This window comes from Conger conger, chromosome 4 (genome assembly GCF_963514075.1).
Source record: "Conger conger chromosome 4, fConCon1.1, whole genome shotgun sequence".
In the NCBI taxonomy this organism is placed as follows: Eukaryota; Metazoa; Chordata; class Actinopteri; order Anguilliformes; family Congridae; genus Conger; species Conger conger.
In genome coordinates this window covers 12,176,711-12,202,653 of record NC_083763.1, presented here as the reverse complement: position 1 = coordinate 12,202,653, position 25,943 = coordinate 12,176,711, and the positions used below count along the sequence as shown (strand labels likewise).

Here is a 25,943-nt window from a genome sequence, read left to right as displayed (position 1 = left end):
GTTGCTGCCACCTACAGGTCAAAAGGGTATATAACCCCTTTTTTCTCCTGCTGTTCAACGGATACCTGTATTTTCATATTTTTGCACAATTACTTTGTGCATTTTACCGCACCTTGGCAACATTAAAAATGAGTCACCGAGAATGTTAAATAAATAAAGGCTTTAAGTTTTATCAAGTGGCGGTTGCTTGCATTTCTTCAAAGAGGATTTAAAATACCAATCACCAATCTGATTTGAACAACAAAAAAAGTATGTTTATTTTCGACCAGTGACAGAAATGTGTAACACTGTCAACACTCCACTGTGTGCCATATGTAGGCATAAGCAGTCTTATGGAAACGGTTGAAGTATGAGTGTGTGTGTTTGTGTGTGTGTGTGTGTGTGTCCAGTGTTCAGAATTGGCTCAATGTTTATATTTTTTGTGATAAAATATAGTAATTATAATGGAGGTAAAACAAGAAAAGTTGAAAAAAAGGATAACAGAAAGTCAGCGTTTCCCCTCTTTCCCTCACTCAAAATCCTCCTGTGAAAACTAAAAAACAATTACTTAAAAATATTCTGGAAGACTTTCAAATAAAAAACAAACACCAACAGAAAGCCAGCAAATAAATAGGGTACCTCGTACGAAGGCTGTTGGACTGAACCTCTGGCCCCACCATAGAAGAAGTAAAAACACTAAAAACAACTAAAGCTGTGAGGGGGGACCTGACAGTGACTTATAATAGCTAACAGCTTGCCTAGTGGCGGACAGACACAATGTCCATGGCACCTGTACTGTGGCACAATCTTGGCCTCTTTGAATATCTTTGGATGCTTTCAGGGACTAAGCGTCTACACACTTCCTGTTCAGAAATACCTCACTTCCTCACACAAATGGAGATATGGACCCATGCAGGACACCAAGGGAACAAAGCAACTGCCATTTAGAAGCAAGGAAAGGAAAAAAGTGGAGAAAAATAAATTATTGGAATGAGCCCACAGCTTACCCGTCTGCTGAGGTCAATTTCATAATAATAATGATAATAATAATAAGTATTATTATTATTTTAAAATCCATGCATTTAACTTCAGCATGAACCAGGCTGAGAGACTGCAGAAGGCTGACCTCCAACAGTTCCTACACTCCAATGATCATCTGACTCAAACCAGACCTGGGTCAAATACGTAAATACGTACCTTTCTACACATTTTACTGAGCTTGTCTGGCGTACTGGAATCAATTAACTACCCACAAAACGTGCAAACTCCGCCTTCTGCTCCTCTTGGCAAGCTCAATTGCACCAGGCAAGATCAACTGAGTGCAGAAAAATATTTGAATCCAAAAACAAATACGTCTGATAGGTCTGATTCAAGCAGTCTTCAAACGTGGAATAAGGACTTAGAGGAAATGTAAAGATGCCAATGCCCTAAGTCCTATGAAGTCGTTTTAATGGGGAGGATGAAAAGGTGGAAAATAGGCACAAGGACTGGAAAAGTGGAAAATACTGTACAAATACTAAAGATACACAACAGAGAGAAACTGATCTGGAACGTATGGTACCTACAGTATACATCTTCTATCGTTGAGGTAGTGCACAGCTTATGCAGTCGTGTATTGAGTGAAGAGGTTCCTAGAACGCATAATGTAAAATAAAAAATAAAAACCTTTTCATGAGGATAATCTGAGACCTTGCTCTCTAACCTTCCGAAGGGGCAACGTTTTCCCGAAGTTTAATAAAAAAATTGTTTTGTTTTTTTTTTGGTCAAGTTTTAATCAAAATATTTCACGCTGCCCATGGCTGAGGATCGGAAACCACTTTAGCGAAGGAAAGGCAGACCAAAATAACCGCGGAAGGACGGAAACTTATCCGGACCCCATTAGGATAGGGTGCACTCTCTGGCTAAGGGACCGCACTGCGTAATAAAAACATGACCGGGAAAGGAAGGATTTCTCACTGGGTTCCACTGTACAGCAAACCCAGTGACAGACACACACGTCCAATATGAGAAGAAACGTCTCACTCCAGAGGAAACGCACTCTGGCGAGGCGATCACTCGATCCACAAGGCGAGCCGCTGCTCCAGGAAGTCACGGCAGAACTGAGAGGCCGCTGGAATCGCAGCTCCTGGTTCCACCGTGGACGGTTTAACCGTGTTTTTGGGGGTCTAGTCCTGTTCGTCTGGAGTGTGACCCGATCCAGCGATGACTTGAGGACGGGTGTCGCCCGCCCCCCCATAGCAGACAGGACCCTGCTCTGTTCACGCCCTCCCCAGCCCCCCTCAAACACACATCCAGGCCCACGGCAAGCCTCCAGGCTTTCCCTCGGTAAAGTGCCTTCACTGGCTTCTGAAAGGTCCGTTCCCCAGACGGCACCCCAGGATGCCGGCCCCCTTCACTGCGTGAGGGAGCGCGAGTGCTGGACGGGGGGCCGCAGGAAGCTGCTGAGGGCCCCGAACTCTGCGGTGGCGGAAGCGGCGGGGGCCACGGCGGGCGAGGGCGGGGCCGGGGCCGGCAGGGAGAAGCCCACCTGCAGCCTCCTGGGGGGGCCGTGCTCGCGTTCGTGTCCGGGGGCCCCCGGCGCCCCGTCTGCCACAAAGGGCCCCAGCTGCAGCCGGTAGAACCCGGGGCCCAGGAGCTGGGGGCCTGGAGGGGCGTCGCAGGGGCCCTGCAAGGGGCAAAACTGAGCCTGGGGGGCAGACAGAGGGCCGGGGCAGCAGGGGCCTTGGGGGCAGTTTGTAACAGGCTCTCGATGGTCCTCCTGGGTGGGCGGAGGGGGGGGCTGTTTGATTGGCAGAGCCTGGGGAGCCGTGGTGGTGGGGTGCATCCGTAGGCTTGACACCGCCCCTCCTAGCTCCGCCCCTTCACAACAGCCAGGAGACACGGCAGCTGCACAAAACAGGTGTGACATCACAAATATGTTATTAGAATGTTGCTATGTATTTTTCATTGTTGTGAATCAATTGTCAATCTGTAATTTTTCCATCTTAAAAATAACTTTTGTGACCACCAGCGACCACAGAAACTCAATGAAAATTTACAGATAGACACTTTAAACTGCCTCAAAACACAGCTTATTGTTATAGCCTGCCTAAATTCAATTTCATTTGTATGAAAGGGAATAAAGCCCTGGTCAGAAGTGTATCGCGACCTTTCAGTGCTAAAGCACTCCCCCTGCATTCAGACATGTGCAACAGGCATCGCCATTACCATAACAATGCTCACCGCCCCCTGTTGGCGGAACACCACCATGCCTATTGTCCACTGCAAAGCTGACACCAAGCTGCCACACACTGAATGCCAAAGGCAGCCAATCCAGTATGACCGGGCTGTTTACACTACGCTGCCTGTTACGACATGTCTGAATCACTGGGAAATGCGTATGTCACTGACGTCAATACAACTGAAATTGTAATATACATAGTAAAATGTAGCATGTGTTTTGATTAAAGACTATCAGAGTACATACGAGACCAATAGGGACCACATGTAGGCCCACTCAGTAAAAGTTGATTGGACACCGAGCATGTTACTGTGTCAGAGGGCAGATAAAATAGGCTAGGCTAAATTCACAGCTGGCGCACAGCTGTACAGTGGAAAAGGAGAATTTGAGGATCTGAACTGATGCTGACCGGAGAATTAAGCCTGCGATCACACCATATATGCTTTGTAGGTGTGACAACTACCTGAATGGATTTTATGAAGTCGGTAGAAAATGGTGGACGTCTTTCCTGCTGTTGCTGGGCAACCTCACCCCGCTCTTGTTCGAACGCAATTAGCGGCTACTCTTACTGGAAAGTTTGATTTGTGATTCATTTTTCTGTGAACAATGGATAAGCGGACAGCACATTTGCATTTTGGAGAGAGAGAGAGCGACAAAGTTGAAAAACAAAACACGGTCATTCAAGATTCTGGAAATCATATAACTGTGGGTGGGCCATCTTCTTTTTTCATAATGTCAAGGTCCACATCAATTTCCATGCGATGAGACAGAGAAAATAATGAGAGTGAAGCATGGTCGGTTTTTCTCGGAGATCAAAAGTTTCCTTTCCAGCTCCACAACAGCGAGGTGCCCGGAGCAGATAATACGCGAGGCACCTGGTGCTCAAAACCAGTATCTAAAAAGCGCCTATAAGCTTTGATTTCAGTTTAAAGACAAGCTGAAATCAAAATCACAAATTAATGCCAAATTGACAAATTTAAGTATATATTCCATAAAAATAATAAACTAGCTGTAATATGTATAGCTACTAGTGTATTTTCACACCAAAGCTTTTTTTCCATCCACTTCCCCACCAATCAAGGTCCTTTTCACGCAGTGGTGCGCATTCTTCCCCCTCCTCATTTTACATCACGTCAAATCGACTTCCCCTGAAAGATTAGTTCCACTCTCGTATACGTCATATTGCGGAAGCTATTTCGGCCGGTCTTTAAAGCGTTTTTGGTGTGATCGCAGCCTAATGAAGGCCCCTTGCTCTGTACACTCAGGTCTGCAGCAGGGTTAGCGCTCTGGTCTAGAGGGTGTGGGTTAGTGAGTTTCGCTGTTTCTTCTTCTTTACCTTTGGGGACCGGCCTGCTGTGTGTGTGCTGTGAGCTCAGGGCTTTAACAGAAAGCGCGGGGTTCGCTCCCGACGCGGCCGGCCCTGCAACTGACCCGCAAACCTCAGCCCGTCCTCTCCTTAACAATCAGTACACACACACACACACACACACACGCGCCCACACACACACACACACATGTACACACACACACACACACGTACACACACACACACACACACACGTACACACACACACACACGTACACACGTACACACACACACACACACACACACACACACACACGTACACACACGTACACACACGTACACGCACGCACGCACGCACGCACGCACGCACACACACAGACGCACATACGCACACACACATAAACACAAACACACACACACACACACACACGTGCACACACACACACACACACACACACACACACACACGTGCACACACACACACACACACACACACGTACACACACACACACACGTGCACACACACACACACACGCACACACATAAACACACACACACACACACACACATGCACACACACACACATACACACACACACACAAACACACATGCACACACACACATGCACACACACACAAACAATGCACGCACACACGCACACGTATGTACATGCACACACACACACAAACACACATGCGCACACACACACACACACATGCACACACACACAAACAACGCACGCACGCACATGTATGTACATGCACGCACACACACACACACACACACACACACAGAAATACACACAGAGACATGCACGCCCACACACGGAAATACATGCACACACACACACACACACAGATGCACACAGACAGACACACACACACACACAAACACAAACACAAAAATAAAGACAAACAAGTGGGTAAAACAGTGAGATGAAGAAACGGATGCAGCCACAAAAACATGCGTCAAATAATGTTCAACAATCAAAATGAGTCGTACATGACAACAAGAATGAACCAAAAGGGCACGCAGGCAGGTGCAGAATGAATACAGCAGGACGCAGGTGAAAAAAACAACTCTGACAGTGAACAGCGATGAGTCCAAGGTCGAATGACGACGCTGAGAAATCCTACGCTGTGTCACCCAGACTGCTGATACCTGACGTAGCCGTAGCGCGGCAGGGCGTATGAACGCGCGCGCTGTACGTGGGTACCTTGCTCTTCGAGGCGAAAGACGTCAGCGTCGGGAGGGGAGGGAGGGTCCTGGGGCGTTGGGGGGCCGCAGGGGGAGCCGTGAGAGAGACCCCCACCCTCCAGGTCCACTCCTTCACCGTCCTGCTCTCCGTCCTCCCTGAAAAACACACACACCCCCCCCAAAACCAGCATCACTTCCTGCTTACTCAGGACTGAGGAACGACTACACGGGACGCAAGAACACAGCAATACACACACTCTGCAAACACCAAAAACTAATTATTTTAGTCTTATACTGAGACTTAAATCTTATTTCTAAGACAAACAAGCATTTAATACATTTCAATCGGTTTTAATTCACACGTCAAAAACATATGAAAATTCACTGCTCATTGAGTAACCAGGCCATTTACACGACGGTTCGGTTCAGTTCAGTCTGATCAGGTGACCTTTGAAGCGGCTTTTCATGATGATCAAAACAGAAAGAGACACACGCACCGCGGGCCTAGGGTATGATTAGCATGTGCTTAGTGTGTGCTTGCCGTGTGCTTAGCGTGTGATTAGCATGTGTTAGCGTGTGTCTGCCGTGTGATTTCCATGTGTTAGCGTGTGATTAGCGTGTGATTAGCACGTGTTAGCGTGTGATTAGCATGTGTTAGCGTGTGTATGCCGTGTGATTTCCATGTGTTCGTGTGTGATTTCCACGTGTTAGCGTGTGATTAGCGTGTGTTAGCATGTGATTAGCATGGGATTAGCGTGTGTTAGCGTGTGCTCGTACTCACATGGGCTCCGACTGCAGGCTGTGCTTTTTGCGGCCCAGTTTGGTGGTTTGCTGGGTGAAGTACTCGTGCCGGTCGGACTTCTTCCACATGTAGTAGTACTCCACACACTCACCCACTGAGCGCGTGCGGACCTGAGAGAAGGGGGGAGGAGAGGGAGAGGAAACGCATCAGCACACTCATCCATCCATCCATCCCTCCCTCCCTCCATTCATCCCTTTTCTGACCCGCTTATTCCTGGTCAGGGTCCTGGGGGAGGGGATGCATTGGGCAAGATGCAGGAATTACACACCAAAGTATATTTAATGTTTGAACCATTTTTATTTTTTTTTTCTTACCAAATTTACACTACATTACAAAATGTGTGACCAGCACACAGACTTGAACACGTAAGAGAAGCCAAAGGAGATCTTATGCAATCAACCAGCCCTAGTCATTTCTAGGTCCAATACAATCAAGCATGTGCAGGAACCAGTACCAACACTGCACCATGGAGACGGACTCGGGTTCTGTAGTGCGTGGGCTCTCACCTTGTTGGCCTGGATGAGGTGGAAGTTCTTCCCGTGGACCCGGTATCCGTGTTCAAAATTCCGGCATTCCTCTTCACTCCAGGCACACAGTTCCTCTGAACAAGTAGGAGCACAGTTAGAACGCCCAATTCCAGTTAGAAACCAGTTAGCATTCCTGTTTTAAATGTGAGCACAGTACATGCAAAAAAAGAAAACATATTTGGGAAAAAAATTAATCCCCAGTTTGGGGGCAAGTTCCAAAAATTGCAAACGTGGATTGTGAAGCTGCAGTGTGCGGTCAATCCCTGAGTATTAGAATGAAGGGGGGAAAAAAAGATTAATACAAATCTTACCGCTGAACACCTTTATGTTAAAGCGCAATCTTCTCAGGGCCTCTTCTGCATTGAAGCTACATTTGACCAGTTCATACAGAGCCTGGGAGAGAGAGAGAGGCAAACACATTGATAAATAAATGTATAAACTAATTTCCTTCCCTGATAAACACTGAAAAGCTTAAAGTCATTCTGGGAGAAGGGTCAACAGCCCCACTCACAGCAGAATATGTTTCAGCCTGTTACAACCAGAGGGACAGTGAGAAACCACCCAAATAAAATACAATGCATTACCTTTTTAACTTGTATATATAATTATACTAAACAACTAAATCCCTCAATGGCCTTATACTTGTTTTCTTTTTCTGGAATTGCTGTATTTGTGTCTGTTTATTTTATGTGATGCTTTGGCGTTTTTACTCAATGTATTTCATGCCAACAAAACACATTGAATTGAATGGAATTGACAGAGAGACGGGGTTAGAGAGAGTGAGAGAGAGAGAGAAAACATGGATCCCAGTTATCAAATCCCAGTAAGTTGCTCAGGACACCAAAGAAGTCTGCTAACCCAAACAGTTCTCTTAAAACACCACCTGTCTTTGCCTTCCTGCCCTCTACCCAAGCTGGACGGTAGGTAAAGTGGAGTGAACACACCGACATACCTGCTCATTGTCCTTGATAATGTCCCCAGAAGTGGGGGTCTCCGCACCCCCCTCCTCGCCCCCACGCCTCTGAGCCTGCAGCAGGAACTCCTCCACGGCCTCTCCCGACAGCCTATCCGGCGTCCACAGCAGCTGGTCCTCATTCTCATAGGCTGGGGATGGGAGTGGGGGGGGGGGGGGAGAGGGGCAAACAGATGGGACCGTGGGATCATGGGAAAGTGAGTCCCAAGGAAGGATGGGAGGGCAAACAGCATGGAGACAGTGGTGGAGGGCAGGTCCACACTTGAGGTCAATTTAATTTCAACTCCAGTTCTGAGACCAGTGCCTTGGTCAAGGACAATGGCAGGAGGTGTACCTAACCAGACATCATACACGTCTTCTTGGTGACATGTAATTGGCTCCAGCCTCGGTCAGAGATAGGTTTCAGTTGATGGGTTTTGAGTTAAGTTCCGAAACTGACTGACTGACTTGAAATCGACTCGACCTCAAGCCTGGAGAACCAGGAGAGAGAGAGAGAGAGAGAGAGAGAGAGAGAGAGAGAGTGGAGTGGAGTGGTGAAACACAGAGAGAGGAGGAACGCATCTCTAATGGCATGGGAAGGAGATGGCAGATATTTTGGGAGAACACAGAAAAAGGACATGGAACTGGTGAGACGAGAAGGTGAAAAAGGGGGGTTACCTCTCTCCTGGTGGGAGTAAGCACTGAGGGGGGGTATCAAGGCCTGGTACTGGAGGCCCACCATGATGCCCTAAAAATCACAGGTCACAGGACCACTTTAACTCAACCCTCCAGTAAGACAAAAATAATGTCTTCTCTTTTTTTCCCCTATAAAGCCTGCCTTTTTATGTCTGACACATGTTAAACATCTACTGTTACACAGTATTATATGTAATGTGAATTACTGATGTGGCCTGAAAGAAATTTCCCAAAGGGGATAATAAAGTTGTACTGTGAACCATAAGGGGTGATCCATTTCAAGATTCCATGCTAAGATTATTGATATGATCTGACATTCTTTAATAAAACCATGAGCTACAGTCGCAGACTGCTTCTTTATGACGTAAGCGTATCGTGGTCTGACATAGATATGACTAAACGGTCTGAAACAAAAACCAACATACATACTAACCCTGCAGAGACTGGGCCCCTGCTATAAATTCCCCTGTCCTACCCTGCCCCCAAAATGGAGTCATATCCTCCTGAGCTTCAGCAGAAAGAAAATTTACCATTTACATTTTTGGCATTACACAAGGGTCGTAGATGACCAAACACAGTGTTTCTATTGACTGTCCATGAGATTAAGACCAGAGACTCATGTCCGCTACAGGGGACTAAAACATTGTTCTGTCATCGGTGATGACCGGGTTCTGGGCCCTTCCCCAGCACTCACCTTGCTGTCGTCGTTGGACTGGACGGAGCAGCCGTCAGAGTCCTCCTCCGAAGCACTTCCCGTGGAGTGCTTCTCTCCATCTGCCAGCGGGCGGGCTGAGAGAGGGAGCGGTATCGCTTAGACACGACGCACGACCGCAGCGCACACAGACGACTCGACTGATATTCTAGATATCTAAGTTCCATTTTCGGCAAGAGGCAACAAGATAATGTCTGTCATCTCCAAGCAAACAAAAGTGCCCACAAACCTTGCTAAAATTGAAAAGAAATGTTTTGAACATTTCTAGGAAATGAGGTGTACATTTTACTCTATAACCCAAACCCATTTTCTATGTTAAGCTTTGTTCTAGACTCGGGTCAAAGGTCAAATGCATATCTGAAATACTTTTATGAAAACACTACTGCAGGTTTTTTTCTCTACCTGACTACACTATTAAAGCACAGTAGGTGTGTCATAGGGTGTATATGTCGGTGGAAGGTGTTCTGTGTTGTATGGTGTAGATGTTGGTGGAAGGTGTTCTGTGTCGTAGGGTGTAGATGTTGGTGGAAGGTGTTTTGTGTCGTAGGGTGTAGATGTTGGTGGAAGGTGTTCTGTGTCGTAGGGTGTAGATGTTGGTGGAAGGTGTTTTGTGTCGTAGGGTGTAGATGTTGGTGGAAGGTGTTCTGTGTCGTAGGGTGTAGATGTTGGTGGAAGGTGTTCTGTGTTGTAGGGTGTATATGTCGGTGGAAGGTGTGTTGGGTGTGTCATATGGCATAGATTCTTCTCTACCTGACAGTTAATTGATCCATTAGAGCCACTGACTGGTCAGAGATTTAACTCACATCTTGTTCCAGGTTACACCTGATTAGAGGTTAACAATGAAAACCAGCAGTAGTACTGTCCTTAGGGGCCATATTTTAGTTTCCATGGACTACAGTATTAAGGGGCTGAGTGCAGTCGGAAGTGTCATTGTGAGGTGGTGGAAGGTGTCAGGGCATGTCATACAGTGTAGCTGGCTGTAGAAGTTGTCGGATGTGTCATACAGTGTAGATGGCAGTAGAAGTTGTCGGATGTGTCATACTGTGTAGATGGCAGTAGAAGTTGTCAGATGTGTCATACAGTGTAGATGGCAGTTGAAGTTGTCGGATGTGTCATACTGTGTAGATGGCAGTAGAAGTTGTCAGATGTGTCATACTGTGTAGATGGCAGTAGAAGTTGTCGGATGTGTCATACTGTGTAGATGGCAGTAGAAGTTGTCGGATGTGTCATACAGTGTAGATGGCAGTAGAAGTTGTCGGATGTGTCATACAGTGTAGATGGCAGTAGAAGTTGTCGGATGTGTCATACTGTGTAGATGGCGGTCGAAGAGATCTGATGTGTGCGAAGTGACAGAGGGCGTGAGGTCATCAGCTGATGAAGGCGTCTCGTCTTCCTCCTCCCCCGAGAGCAGATCTTTCGCAATCTGATCCTGTTGAGAATAGAATAGATATCCAAACAGAACAGATTTGTAAAATATATAGGCAGCCAAAATTTCCAATCAGCATATGTTGGAGCATATTTAACCATACATGCAGTGAAGACATCCAATCAACCCATCTTTCCAAGATGAACATTAGACCATCTCTTATACTACATCAGTGGTGGGCAATGACATTAGGTTGTGAGAAATATACCAGTGGTGCACCAGCATTGCTTACACTGCTAATATTTCACACAAAAAACAGCTGTCCAAATCGCCCCTTTATTGCTACTTCCTCAACAAGCTACACTTCCCATTTTCTGGGGCTAGAAACACCCATGGCATTGACTGCAGTCTCCATAAATAGCCTCAAACTAATTTTACACACTATTAACTGTTGCGGTTACAGTAATCTAAACAACAATTCTTCAAGAGTTTTACATTGGGTTAAGTGTCACGTAACCTCTCTCATGCTCAAATTAACTGAAAAAATTTTTTTTTTAAAGGTATAAACCTCCTGCTTATCAGTCAAAAGTTCATGAAGTTTTTAACTCACTGTTCCATTATAAGAAGTTAATGATAAAGAAGGGAACTGTCATACAGGCTGTCAGAAGAATTGACAAAGGCCCTGTATTAATTATGAATCTGTGTTCATAGAGGGTAGGATGACTGATCACACATGCTCTTTTAACGCTTGCATGTCTTTGGATTGTGGGAGGAAACCGGAGAACTGGGAGTGTACTACACTCTCACCTTGTCCAGGGTCATGTCCGGCAGGCAGGCTGGTGGCTCACTGGGCTGCCGGCTGTGCTCTACAGTGGGGTCTGACACCTCGTACCCATACAACACAAGCAGCTCCTCCAGGGGCATCTCACCGCCCTATAGAGAGCGGAAGAAGGTAGGGGTTCCACAGGGGTCAGTCCTGGGTACCCTCACAAATCCTCAGTTTTGGATGTAAACTGGCCTGGACTGCGCAGCACCCGGCTTTTAATGTCCAGAGGTGTTGAAGTGATTATGCAGCAGATTGGAATGCAGGAAGGAACATAGACTGGAATGGATTTCGGGAAAAAGATTACTAAGGCGTGTTTTTCCTGTCAGAGGTACAAGAATCTATTTATAATCTATATTTATAATCTATTTATCTATTAATTCCAGGAACACACGTCATCCATTCCAGTATAGCAAGTGTGATGCATCTACGGATATGGCAGACAATAGTTTGTAACACTTGAGCAATTCTTAGGAAATGAAAAAGGAATGCGAGTGACCACTTCCCTGTAAATACACAGTACTGAGAAATGCATGCAGGCCATGTTCCTTTTCTGCCTCATTCCCGCATTAATGTTTTCCAGGTTGCATCTTTGATGTTAAATATACTACAGACAAAAAACACTAATTTGATTAATGAATAAATCAATTTCACCATTAACTATCCTGGCCATGGACAAAGTTTTTGAGCAGTGGATTGCAGAATCGACCATTTGCTCATTAAAAGGATCACTGGTCAGACTGAACAAAATAAACTTACAGAGACTTCAATGAAATCCCTGTGGAATGAAGTTTAATTAATTCTTATAAAATGTAAATCTTGATGTGCAGAGGCTTTTTGTCCTAAAACAATTTAGGATTCAGTTTTGGGTATGGTGTGTGCAGAAGCGTCCCAAGACTTTTGGGGGCCTCTCAGAAATAAAGGTATGAAAGTGAAATATACAGCATAATTTGTAACTGTTTTGATTGGAAAATGTACTCATTTGTACTCAAAGAGAACATTACTGTACTTTCATTTGGTACATTTGGGAAATTTCATCCTTGAAGAACAAAAATGTACCTCCATTGTCATTTCATTTCTGAGAGTGTAGGCTAAAAATAACTTGGGAGCCCCTTCAAAACATAAGATTGTTTGTTACAAACATCTGATTGTTCTGCTTCAAAGGAAGGCAAGACGGCGGGGCCCTAGGCACGATGCCTGATCTGCCTAGTGTGGGGGATGGCTCTGGGTGTGAGATCGGCTCTGGGTGTGTGAGACCAGGTCAGGGAGTGTGAGACCAGGTCTGGGTGTGTGAGACCAGGTCTGGGTGTGAGACCGGGTCTGGGTGTGTGAGACCAGGTCTGGGTGTGAGAGACTGGCTCTGGGTGTGAGACCGGGTCTGGGTGTGTGAGACCAGGTCTGGGTGTGTGAGACCAGGTCTGGGTGGGTGTGTGAGACCAGGTCTGGGTGTGTGAGACCGGCTCTGGGTGTGAGACCAGGTCTGGGTGTGTGAGACCAGGTCTGGGTGTGTGAGACCAGGTCTGGGTATGTGAGACCAGGTCTGGGTGTGTGAGACCAGGTCAGGGTGTGTGAGACCAGGTCTGGGTGTGTGAGACCGGGTCTGGGTGTGTGAGACCGGCTCACGGGGGGAGGATTTGGGGGGAATCGGGATACGCGTACCTGTGTGGGGCCCCCGCTCCTCTCCAGCTCTGTCAGGGACTTGGCCCCCGGGGGAGACTCCTCCTCCTCCTCCTCCTCCTGCAGTTCGTACGCATGCCTGAGGATCTCCACTAGGCCCAATCGGTGTTCCCCTGAGCCCATTGATCCAGCTGGGACACAGTCACAGAGAGACGCTATTCAGGGCACTGGATCAGGGAGGGCTTTATGTCTTTTTATCCCATTAGCTCCTGACCATTAGCTTGCTTTGCCTGGTACTTCCTTTCCTTTTTTGCCTTTCATATCAGGGCCAGTGAGCAGGCAATTCTTTGTCCATCCCAAACAATATTTTATTTGTTCCAGCTTCTACTGTTTAGGCCAACTTTTAGTCTAGTGTAAAATGTACACATCGAACTTAAACAGAAAAGGTAGGAATACCATTAATAATACCATCCATCCATCCATCCATTATCTGAACCCGCTTATCCTGAACAGGGTCACAGGGGGGCTGGAGCCTATCCCAGCATACATTGGGCGAAAGGCAGGAATACACCCTGGACAGGTCGCCAGTCCATCACAGGGCACATACCATTTTCTTATTTATTATTTGAAAAATGTACACAGTCCTTTCATATTACAAAACTTATGTCAAGGAAGAAGTAATACTTTCATTATATGGCTTGTAACTTTTTCAAGTAATAAAGTATACATTTGCTGCATGTCTAATCCAAAATTACACAAATTTGCCGAAAATGACAAATGTGGAAAATTGTGTACACACACTGAACTGCAGTCTGTAAATGGAAGTCTTGGCTACACGTCCAAACCTCATGACTGGAGAGACGCTGACTCGGACTGTACAAAGAATAGTAGGCTACAACTTTCTACGAGTCTAAAACATACAGTACAGAAATACAAGACTTAAAAGATAATTACCACTATTCTGACGGGGATAAAACTTTATAACGGCAATCAGCAAAACAAAAACGACGCGAAGCCACTGAACTGAATAAAGTATTGTTTATGCATTTCAAAAGCAATAATAAGATCAAGCCACATAAGTGAACCACGGGAAGGGCAACACCATAGGATCGAGGAAGATACTTTTTATCCAGAAATATGTAGCAACGACTCGCTAACCTCCACTGGAACTTAGACTGATACGGTTTGCCCCGCACCTCTTGCTCACAACACAAGCAAGTGTTATCCAAGTCGCTTTCCTAAATCATTGGGTGCTGAACGAGTTTCCTAAATCATTCTTTTCAGCGAAACAAAGATTCCTACAACTAAAGACGGATGCTAGCAGTTTTCCACTGCCCGTCGGATGCTCGCTTAACAGGCGATATAACCAACACGCATGCTTATCTGTGCGCACCTGGGACACTATTCTGCACCTCGCATTGTTTCCAATAGAGCACTATCTGGCAGACAGGGGATGGTTCTTTAACGTGACGAACGCCGACAGGCGAGAAAAAGAGCAAATACACCCATCTTTACTCCTTCCGATATCATAAGAACGGGTTTACACGCTTCGTTGTAGCGAGCCGGTACGATTGATTGAAATGTAATCGACAGCTACGTTTGTCACACGATCTCAAACGTAGCGCTGTTTTAAAAATAATTCAGTAATTATATTCCTCCCCAACCTTTTTTTGCTCTTACCTCCGCCATTCCGTTTCTGCGCAGGCTGAGTGGAATGCCCGGATGTGGTGGAGGTCTAGCCTACTCTACGAACCGCCTAGTTTAATGCTGTATACTGCGATACAGCAACAACGCGACGACAACAAAACTTTATACGAACAATGACGAGTATAATGCGCAAACGTATTCAGGAGTATCGAACTGTATACTGTCATAAATGGCTACATGAGGGCATACATCTTTCTACATACGGAAACAGATATGAAGGCAGGTTTTTCCTACATGCAAAACTTTTTAGTACTAATACTATTTTTAAATTATGTATTAAATGTACTAATGAGTTTTTTTTTTCTCTTTTTTGTTACAAAAAGTAATCGTGCCCCCACACATTTCTTAAACGAGGTGTATGGCAACTAAAATGTCTGTGGGAGATCAAAAGCAATTTCAAGACCAGAAAGCAATACTGTAACCCCTCAATGTAGCAAATATAAATCCCTAAATTAGACATTTACAATACAGTGTGGCTTTGCCTCAAATTACACACAGAAATAAAGTGCAGAGGTTGAATTGAATGACATTGTAACTCACTGTCTGTCGCCATCCATTTTTGTGACAACAATTGGTATTATCATTGACAGATTCAAACTGGCGTTGAGGAATGTGCACTTCCATGTGCTTATTCCCATTGAGCCTACAAAGCAGGGGGGAAAGAGGTATGAAAATAATCAAGGCAGTGAAAATTTGTGAAAAAGATTTTTTCTTTTTATGTTTAAAATGTCAAAGAATAGAATGGGAAAGGTGACAAAAAAACCTCCAGTGGGGGGCACTGCTCAGTACACCAGCAGGAAGAGGGCAAGCAAGGCTGGGAGGGACATTGCCTTCTCTTTCTCATGTGGCAAGAAGAAGAGAGTGAGAGACACACAGACAGAGAGAAAGAGAGAGGAGGGGTGATGATGCAGAGGAAGGTGGGTGTCCTGTCTGGTTGTCGACAGGTAGGTGGAGTTTTCCATCTCCTGTGTGCCCCTACCCCCTCCCCCTTTCTGACTCAAATGTGCCATTTCTATGTGCCCACCCATCACCTGGCCCAGAAAGCTATCATTAAAAGCCTTAAATCAAAGGCCACTGGGCAGACAGGGCTTCTGATCAAAGCACAGCCCAAGCACACAGGAAATGTTGTTCTATCTTTTACCAATAAAAAGTGATGAAAAATTACACATCACCGTATAGCCAGGTTTTCTTTTTGTTGATATGACACCACGGATATTTAACAAACACAAACTAAAATGGCAAGCTGTAGAAATGGGAGGAAAGGTCAATAACAAGGCACAGTCGAGCTGTTCGAATTCACAAGAACTTCATCAGGGCCACCTGTATTTGAACTCTTAGGAATTGTCAATAGTTGGAGATAGTAGTACCACAATCACAGGAATATCAAAAAGGTTTCTTGGATTCGATCTTACAAGCTATGACACACTATTTTTGCAGCCACATCAAAAAAAAAGTTAAAATCAATGTGTGGTTTGTTTTCCTCATCGAGCCAACTGTTTGTGGTCTGCGTTGGCTGTTGTTAATCAGCTGATGAGCCTGGAAGTGAAACTGTTTCTTCACTTTGTACACAAAGCTTGTTTTGAACACATTTGTTAATTTATCATTACTTTATAGGCATTTAGCAGATGCTCTTATCCAGAGCTACGTACACAACCTTTGCATTTTACATAGTAGGGGTGTAACTCTGTGAGGGTTGTAACCCGGAGAGCATGGAGAGGGGGAGGCTAGAGTTTTATCGCCCTGTTTTTCAAACTAGAGGCTGATAAGCATATAAACTACTGTTCTCACTAACAATCTGGCATCATCCTTATGCAGTTTTATGATGTCACAGGTTATATTATTACAGAATTACAAACCACAAGGGGGCGGCATTTATAGGGTTATGATACACATATCATAGATTTTGTCTTAACTGAACCTTATAATGCTGATGTCACAATCATGACTGGTAAATTAAATTATTGAGTTCTAGAAAACTGACACTGACTATTGTTCAAAGGGTCAAGAATATTTAACACATAGAACTGGACTGAGTCAACTGAAATGTAAACTCCTGCAAATTGCTTTAATAGGAGTTTCATAGGTATGCTGTAATAGCACTAATGTGCTAAAGAAAAATCTAACCACAGAGAATCCGCCCCTTTCTCACCCCCTACTCGACCCAGCTCCTGGTCCAAGCGATGGTTCTGTCCCGCCTGGACTACTGCAATTCCCTCTTGGCTGGCCTCCCAGCATCCGCCATCAGACCCCTCCAGCTTATCCAGAATGCAGCAGCTCATCTGGTCTTCAACCTTCCCAAATACTCACATGTCACCCCCATGCTTACTTCCCTCCACTGGCTGCCTGTCATGGCTCGCATCAAATTCAAAACATTGGTGCTAGCCTTCCCCAACTTACCTAAAAAAAATCATCAGACCCTACACCCCTGCCAGACCTCTTCGTTCAGCATCCACAGGCTGCTTGACACCTCCCCCTCCACCTCATGCTCACGACTACTGTCTGTTCTGGCTCCACGGTGGTGGAACAAACTTCCCGTTGAGGTCAGAACTGTAGAATCTCTTCCCACCTTCAAGCGCAAACTGAAGACGCACCTCTTCAAGCAGCACCTCTCCCCGTCCCTCCCTACCTCCCTGTGATCCTTAATTGTTGTCTTTCTGTGATTTACTTTTTTGTGTATCAGTATTTTTGTTTGGCTAGGTAAGCAGTGTTTGGCTAGTTAAGGGGTTAGGTCATACTTTCGCATTTGTTTGTTTGTTTGTTTGTTCAAACAAAATTCAAATTGGCCCTGGTCCTTATCTTTGTTGTACTGGTAGCAGTTGAAATTGTACTTCCCTCTAGGGTCTTTCAGCACACTTATCCCTGGTTATGGGTATGCACTTTGTTGTACGTCGCTTTGGATAAGAGCATCTGCCAAATGCCATTAATGTAATGTAATGTAACCAACTAACCAGTGTGCTTCTACAAATACACACTGGTTAGTTGGGTTTAAGGGAACATCGCTGAGAATGATTTAATGAGCAGCATCACCCACGTCTCGGTGAACTGCCAGCCTCAAGTCTCAAATGAGTCTCAACTGGGTCTTAAACAAGACTGAACTGGGTCTTAACCAAATCCCTACTGGGTCTTAACCTAGTCTTAACAAAGTCTCAACTGGGTCTCAATTGAGTCTGAAATTAGTCTCAACTGGATCTCAAATTACTATTAACTCCATCTCAACTGGGACTTAGCTGGGTCTCACTCTCAACTAAGTCTCACATGAGTCTCAACTGGGTCTTAACTGGGGCTCAACTGTGTGTGTTAAATGAAATATTAAATGAAACATGTGGCTGTAGACAGGAAGGCTGATGCCCTTGTCTTCTGTCCATTCATTCAGGCTTACCATGAGGAAACACCAGCACAATCCTGCTCTAAACTGGATGACCTCTGTCTGTCCCAACACACACACACACACCCAGGCACTGGCAGCTACGCTCATTACCAGACCGGGAAGTGAAGGAGTTAATTAATCAGGCTGAGTGAGAGATTTGCATGCCGGTTTTATTGTGTTACTTTGTTTTTGTGCAGAAGACAGCCACAAATTAAACTGTTTTGCAAAATTGCGGAGGACGCGCAAGTAAATAAATCACGGCGCTCAACCCCCCCCCAACGCTCCTTCCCTCTCCTCCCTGCTGTCATCCTTCCCGGTGTCTTTGGAGAACGCTAATGAACAGAGAGAGAGAGAGAGAGAGAGAGAGACGCTCTACAGCCAAACATCCGCTGTCCTGATTAATATACATACCTAATTCCAGGTTTTTATGTGGCATGCAAATTACGAGCCGGTGGGGGGCGGCTCCCGGCGTTCCCGGCGAGATGGAGCGTCGGCGGGGAAAAAGGGGGAGGGGCGTCGGATATGCGGCGACCGCGGCCGTGTTAAATTAGTGGGCGTTTCCCGGGGGGCTGATCAGCATGTCGTGTTCATCAGCGCTGTTCTCCACCCCGGCCCCCCCCCCCACCCAGTGCCTTTTAATTACTGCCAGTGAGGGAGGTTTGGGGCGGGTGGGACACAGTGCGGGCTGTCCTATGCTTTGCCGGGAGTCCTTAATTAATTTGGTTTCATTACAGCCTGTGTGTGTGAAGATAGGGACGGGCTCTGTCTTTTGGGAGCAATTTCCTTTTTTGGCAAAAGGGGGGGTGTGGGGTTTGTGGGATTGGGCTGTGGAGGGGGGGGTGGTCATAGGATCTACTTGTCAGGGTTTGAGTATTGACCGAATTTGGGGAGAAAATTGCCCAACAGCTGTGTCTCAACAAGGCATCAGGTCCTGTGCCGCAGACAGGAAGTTGTTACGGACGGGGATTTTTTTTGGAGGTCAGTACTCTGACCTAACAATAGAGACCAACCCAATGCTAGAGGGGTGTGATGTAATGACTTTCAACAAGGCATATTGGAACATTATTCACTGTCTGCCAGTGTATTTGATTTCAGTTCATTTGGAGCGGTTGCAACAGATGAATTACTATCTTCTTACTCCGTTTCTTATAGACATGACCTCCAGGGTACAACAGTAGCACAAAATCATCCGTTTGATACAGGTGGTATTTGGTCATTGATTAACCAGCAGGAGAGAATGTATGGGGGCCAATGTCCAATGCAACCAAATGTTACTGCATCAGGCCTACATGTCGACCTAGTAATAAGTATTGATGTCAATAATACATGTTCATACATGTAGACTAGGCATAAAAATGTCCATGGCTTGGTTAATTAAATAAAATATCAAGGAATGCCATATCCCCTCGTATGTAATATGTTTAAAACTTTATAACTTGTAGATGGACAGCATTCTGGTAATATACTGAACAATGTATTTGCTTTATGATACTGTATGTAAAATATATTTCATTTGTGAAATTGAAAGGTAAGGTTAATTTTTTAATAGTATGTTAATGTCTTACATATTGACCATCATGTAACTTTGAGACAAACTATTGTGTAAAGATTTTTACATTACATTCTATTTAGCAGATGCTTTTATCCAGAGCGGATTTGTTTCTTTGGTTATTAAAAACGGTGATTAATTTGGTTTATCCTTTAAGATGACCAGTCCTCAATTACAAATTAATGTTCAACTGGAGATTTAATACTTTATTGGGTACTAAAAATAAGAATAATAATAACTTCATTTATACAGTGTATTTCATACAGTGCTCTCAATGTGCTACAAGCAGATGTAATTAAAATGGCAGAGAAATGTATTAATAAATAAATGATATTACTATCAAAGTAAGGTAAAACAGAGAGCTGATAATAGCATCCTGCTTCGAGCAGTGAACAACCGTCACCAGCTAGAACCCTGGTCATTCAAGGAAAACTCTGTCTCAAACCTCCAAGGATAGGAGACATTTTAGGGTGAAAAATCCTGCTCATACAAGTGATAGCATTATGCAAGGTTAATTGATACGTGACATACAAGTACTGAAGAAAAGCCGATGTCTTCCTGGCTTATTAACACAGTTGTCGCTAATGATTTATCTAAAGATATTGAGCTGGGAAATACACCCTGGGGTGAAAGGCGTAGAGAAGGCGTCGGCGTTTAGGGACCTGGAGGGGCTGTCATTGGTGTCTGGCTTTCCCCAGTCCCTGGCCCAGCCCCTCCATCCCAGCTCATTTGCCTTTTCCTTTTTTTTTTTTATCCTTGTACAAATTAGTTTTCATTTTGATTACAGTGGAGGCGGAGCGTTTTGCATTATTTTCCTAATGAGAAGGAGTGGTGTTAGCTGTTGAGTTAATTTAATAGATTGGGTGAGTGAGTGAGTGTGCGTGTGTGTGTGCGTGTGTGTGTGTGTGTGTGTATTATACGACGGGGGATTATGAGTGTATAAAAGTCACGCTTGTCTCAGGTCTTTATTCTCACACTGGATCCTCCACCAGTGAATGCCGTCGGCTTCACTTTCCCAACCGAACGGACACAGATACCGGGAGGAAAGGAGGGAGATTCATCCCGGCTGCAGACTTTTGAAGCCCACACTCGCCGGTACCTGAGATTTCTTATGGTGATTTCCATTCAGAACTCCTGCAAGGCAGCCATGGGGGACCTGAGGGATTCTGACAAACGTGAGCTGACAATCCATTTCAAACTCTCCATTTCAACAGCACGATTTGTTTTTCTTTATATAAAATGTTGTCCTATTCGACTTACCGTGCATGTATTATTTGTTATCTTGATGCTAGTTTGCAGACTTTGACAATAGGTTATGTAAGCAGAACTGGGTCTGTCACTGCATAATGAACACATTATATGAAACAATATTTATTTGATTTTTACTTTGATTGCTGATGTTGGCTCAACTCATTGTTATGTTAAGACAATGGATGTCACACATGAATATATATCATTTCAGTCATATTTCTCTGTTCCACTTTAAGCCAGTAAGAGTACAGATGTGAAATATCAGTATTGTATATTTTAGCTAAACCTATGCTTTTGCCAAGGTGCCTTTGAACAAATAAAAATCTGAGTTGAACGGCATAACAAAACTTCAAATAAGATGCACCGCTGTGCAAAATGTGTTTTTTTCCATTTTGGGTTCAGGGCTATTGATGTGTTACTTTTCCATTTTTGAGCTAGAAATGACTTGAGCAGTATTGCTAAGTAATGTTTTATTCATCCAGTCAAGGTCCATGTATTCCGCCGGTATACTGTAAGAATACATATTAACATATTAAAGTTGTATGGAAAAGGTAGTGCGTCGCGGTAACCGAACACGGCGCGACGCGGGAGAGAGGGAAACGACCGGTGGGCTCCGGGTCCCGACAGGGACCGCGCAGCGCGATTTGACATGCTCGACGTGTGCATGCGTCACCCAGGCTGCAGTGACGGGGACCATCCAGCGGGGGCGCTGTGGGTGTGTGCCGGCTGTGGAGGGGCCATCAGGGACCCGGTGGTGCTGTGCGTGGGGTCTGAGCAGCAGTGGCACGCCGGGTGTCTGCGCTGCGCCGAGTGCCACTGTCCACTAGAGGGCAGCGTCAGCTGCTTCCTGAGAGACGGGAGGACTCTGTGCAGGGGCGACTACACCAGGTAAGGGAGCGGCCAGGGAGGGGGAGACACGCAGCAGGATGACCGGGGGATCGGTGGTTCAGTTAGGGCCCCTGAGAGTAGGGTGTGTTTCAGTTAGGGCCCCTGAGAGCAGAATCTGTTTCAGTTAGGAGCCCTCATAGTAGGGTGTTTCAGTTAGGGCCCTTGAGGTTAGGGTGTGTTTGAGTTAGGGCCCCTGAGAGTAGAATCAGTTTCAGTTAGGGCCCCTGAGAGTAGAATCTGTTTCAGTTAGGGCCCCTCAGGCTAGGGTGTGTTTCAGTTAGGGCCTCTCAGCCTAGGCTAGGCAAACCACAGTCCATTTCATGCCCACGGTCCCAAGTTATTCACAGTGTGAGATACAGTGAGGTTCGTAAGTATTTGGACAGTGACAAAAATTTAAAGGGCTGCAATTCATACATAGTTCTGCACTTTAACTTGAGGGAGTATTCATTCATATGGAGTGAATCATGTTCTAAGGAATTACTGTCCTTTAAAACTGTGTCACTGTCCAAATATTTACAGACCGGACTGTATGACCATGCAACAGTTGGCACCAGATCTCTTGTGACTGCAGAAAATAATTGTGTGTGTGAGTGTGTGTGTGTGCGTGTATGTGTGTAATTTTTCTGCAGTTCTCCTTGTATGTATGCAGGTGATACAACAGCAGCTTTTAAAAATTAATTTCTTGAGAGTTAGGTCATTTATTCATTCAATTAATCTAAAGGCTTATTATACCTTATATCAAACGCGCTTTACATATTAAACCTTCACTTGAAGTAATTAGTTAAGATATTGGCAGAGTTGTTTTGATGATCATTGGCTTCTGTCTGTGAGACAGTTCTCCTTGTATGCATGCAGGTGATACAACTGCAGCTTTTAAAAATTAATTTCTTGAGAGCTAGGTCATTTATTCATTCAATTAATCTAAAGGCTTATTATACCTTATATCCAACGTGTTTTACATATTAAACCTTCACTTGAAGTAATTTGGTAACGTATTGCCAGAGTTGTTTTGACGATCGTTGGCTTCTGTCTGTGAGACAGTTCTCCTTGTATGCATTCAGGTGATACAACTGCAGCTTTTAAAAATTAATTTCTTGAGAGTTAGGTCATTTATTCATTCAATTAATCTAAAGGCTTATTATACCTTATATCCAACATGCTTTACATATTAAACCTTCACTTGAAGTAATTTGGTAACATATTGCCAGAGTTGTCTTGACAATCGTTGGCTTCTGTCTGTGAGACAGGATGTTTGCAGTGAAGTGTGCAGGCTGCAAGGGGGCAGTCCTGCCCTCTGACCTGATTCTGAAGGCCGGGGGACACGTCTACCACCCCAACTGTCTGTGCTGCTCGCTCTGCAATCGGCTGCTAATGCCTGGGGATCACTTCACACTGGGGTCCCAGGGCCTGTGCTGCCAGGCAGAGCATGCGATGCAAGAGCCCCGGATCTGTGCAGGGGATAAGCCTATGAGATGGAAGGGATGTGGTGAGTTCATTCAGTTCAATTCAACTCAACTCCATTTTATTTCTACAGAACATTTTATAGAGGCACGGCCTGAATGTTTTTCTAAGCATCCAAAGTACCAGCAATCGAGGTAAACAAAAACACATAAAACAGGGTACAATAACACATAGAGAAGGAGGCTAGCCTGCATGGTGTTGGTAGTTATCTGTAGTTTATCAGCAAACAGGCCAATTCAAACCTAACTTTGTGTGTGCATGTGTGTGCGTGTGTGTGAATAGGACAGTGTGTCAAATCAAACCTTATCTGCATGTATACACGACAAACCATGAAGTGGATGAGCCACAGCACGATAAGTCCCAAAAATGAGTCTAATAAATACCTAATAAACTGAGTGTATGGGTGCGCGGGTGGATGTCTGATTGTGAACACTACTTATCATGGAGCACTAAATATTAATAACAGGTATGCTTCCTTGCAATGCCTACTGGCTGGGTGCTCTGCCACAACAAAATGGTGGCACACCACATTTAAATATAAAAAAAGAGGCGTCACCTCATAGACACCTTTTTATTTTTGGCTGCGGCTAATTATTAGGCCTTTGTCAGAGCTCTGACATTAGAAAAAAGCATTATAGAAATATTAGGCTTGTTATAACCATTATACAGTTTTATAGCACATTTTTACAAAGGTAAATGGAAATATTGACAAAGGTTTAACAGCTTAACGAAATCTTTAACAGTGAAAATAGTCCTGAGCCGTTTCTACATAGTTATACGTGCAGCTCTTTGTCCTGCACATGGCTGATCTGACCTCACCCCTCGCCCCAGCAGAGCCGGCGTCCCGGGACAGCGGGAGAGGTGCACCCTGGGACAGGACGCGGAGCAGGGTCGGGGGGGTGAGGGTACGCACCGTGCTGAGCGACGGCCAGCTGAGGGCGCTGCGCTCCTGCTACTCCCAGACGCCCCGGCCCGACGCGCGAGTGAAACTGCGCCTGGGTCAGCTGACCGGCCTCAGCCCGCGCGTCATCCGCGTCTGGTTCCAGAACAAACGCTGCAAGGACAAGAGAAGCAGCCTGAGGACCCGAAATGCAGGAGAGCTGGGATCCACGGTGAGGGGGGGGGGGGATGGTGAGGACCCGAAACGCAACTCTATGGTGAAGGTTGTTAATGGTTGTTAAATCCTGGTTGAAATCTGCATTTTTAGAAGCAATTCCAGCTTTGAGTGGAAACCACCGTGGTGCAATTTTGTTTTGTTACATGGAACACATGTTTCTGAAGGTGCAGGTTGCAACTGACTGTATTTAACAATTATTTGTCTCCAAGTATCACCTCTATTGTTAGAAGAAGGAAACTCTTTCTTAGTAGGTATACAATAACTGAGCTTGAGTACCTCTTAGAATATTCATGTTTGGTCTCCTTAGAAAGAGACTATAATCATGAATCTTTTGATGACAATATCATACTGCTTTTGTTGCTGTATGGACCTGATAATTATTGTCGGGTTCCATATTCATAACACAAATGTTTCTGTCTCTTTATGTTTGAAGTGGAAGGGATGTTACTATATGGACCTGGGTACTGAAACTTAATTCTGTCACTTGGCTTGAACTTTATGTTTGAGTAAGGCCCTTAACCCCACATTGCTCCTGGGGGGGGGGACTGTCCCCATCTTAGTCTAATCAACTGTAAGTCGCTTTGGCTAAAAGCATCATCAAAATAACTAATGTAGTGTTCACGCTCTGCAGATGCAGTAAAATAGATACATTTTGCTCACCTCTGTCTCCGTGTGCAGACCCTGCTGTACGCCACTGCCAGGCCCATGGTGGTCGTGCCCCCCGAGCCACTCGACCCCGCCCTTCAGGTCTGCATTTTCGAATCGCCTTGGCAACCACTAGCAGATCGTGAGGACAGGCCACTCCCCAAGACGGTAGAGATCCCGGAGTTTGACTTTCGAGTCACATGAAATTATGATATTATAATATCATGATAATATAATAATATGTATCTATATTTTATGGGCCGGTTTCACTGACACAGATTAGGCCTAGTCCTGGACTAAATTTGTACCACTGTCCAAATACTTAAGGACTGCACTGTATATGCCTTTTTTAATATATTTCTATATTTTCACTTTCAAAGCTGCAATGACATTATAATAACACTTTTGCATGATACATGATTTCCTCTTACTGGTTTCAGCCTTCAACCATAATGATTACGTGATCTTGCTCTTTAATTTCCTTTTAGGGCACGTGTTCCACAGACGAGGAAGATCCCCTCTCCCCTGACCTCTCAGATGGCCTTGGAGCCATGTCTAATCACTGAATATTTATGTCTGAATGATTCATGTAGAAATATTGGATTTTTAACCCTCGTGCACACAGTGGTCCACGGTCATGGTACAGTTTTGTTGCGTCAACCAAACTGCACATTTTGGTTCATGCAAGTTCTCAGATCATAGAGCATTCATATTGATAAGATAAATGTTAAAATTTTAAATAACAGAAGAGAAACATTGGC

The 25,943-nt window shown here is 45.0% G+C and overlaps 2 protein-coding genes across 4 annotated transcripts; one reads left to right on the top strand and one right to left on the bottom strand.

The window, feature by feature from the left end:
* Positions 1 to 1,638: 1,638 nt before the first annotated feature.
* mier2 (mesoderm induction early response 1, family member 2) lies at positions 1,639 to 14,967 on the bottom strand. Of its 3 annotated transcripts, none has more exons than XM_061240017.1 (12): positions 14,878 to 14,967; positions 13,240 to 13,388; positions 11,565 to 11,690; positions 10,700 to 10,820; positions 9,374 to 9,468; positions 8,662 to 8,731; positions 7,984 to 8,135; positions 7,343 to 7,424; positions 7,011 to 7,105; positions 6,484 to 6,614; positions 5,722 to 5,858; positions 1,639 to 2,865 (listed from the first exon to the last, which is right to left on the bottom strand). In XM_061240017.1, the coding sequence occupies exons 2-12, from the start codon at positions 13,378 to 13,380 to the stop codon at positions 2,372 to 2,374; spliced, it is 1,644 nt and encodes a 547-aa protein (XP_061096001.1). In that variant the 5' UTR covers positions 13,381 to 13,388; positions 14,878 to 14,967; the 3' UTR covers positions 1,639 to 2,371. The 3 variants fall into 3 exon arrangements, with proteins under 3 accessions (XP_061096001.1, XP_061096002.1, XP_061096000.1); XM_061240018.1 differs by lacking the exon at positions 14,878 to 14,967 and adding an exon at positions 14,591 to 14,618; XM_061240016.1 differs by lacking the exon at positions 14,878 to 14,967 and adding an exon at positions 14,356 to 14,540.
* Positions 14,968 to 20,967: 6,000 nt separating this feature from the next.
* LOC133126054 (insulin gene enhancer protein isl-2a-like) lies at positions 20,968 to 25,386 on the top strand. The gene is made up of 5 exons (XM_061237855.1): positions 20,968 to 20,995; positions 21,749 to 21,959; positions 23,207 to 23,449; positions 24,274 to 24,532; positions 25,216 to 25,386. Exons 1-5 carry the CDS (start codon positions 20,968 to 20,970, stop codon positions 25,384 to 25,386), a joined length of 912 nt encoding a protein of 303 aa, XP_061093839.1.
* The last annotated feature ends 557 nt before the right edge of the window (positions 25,387 to 25,943 follow it).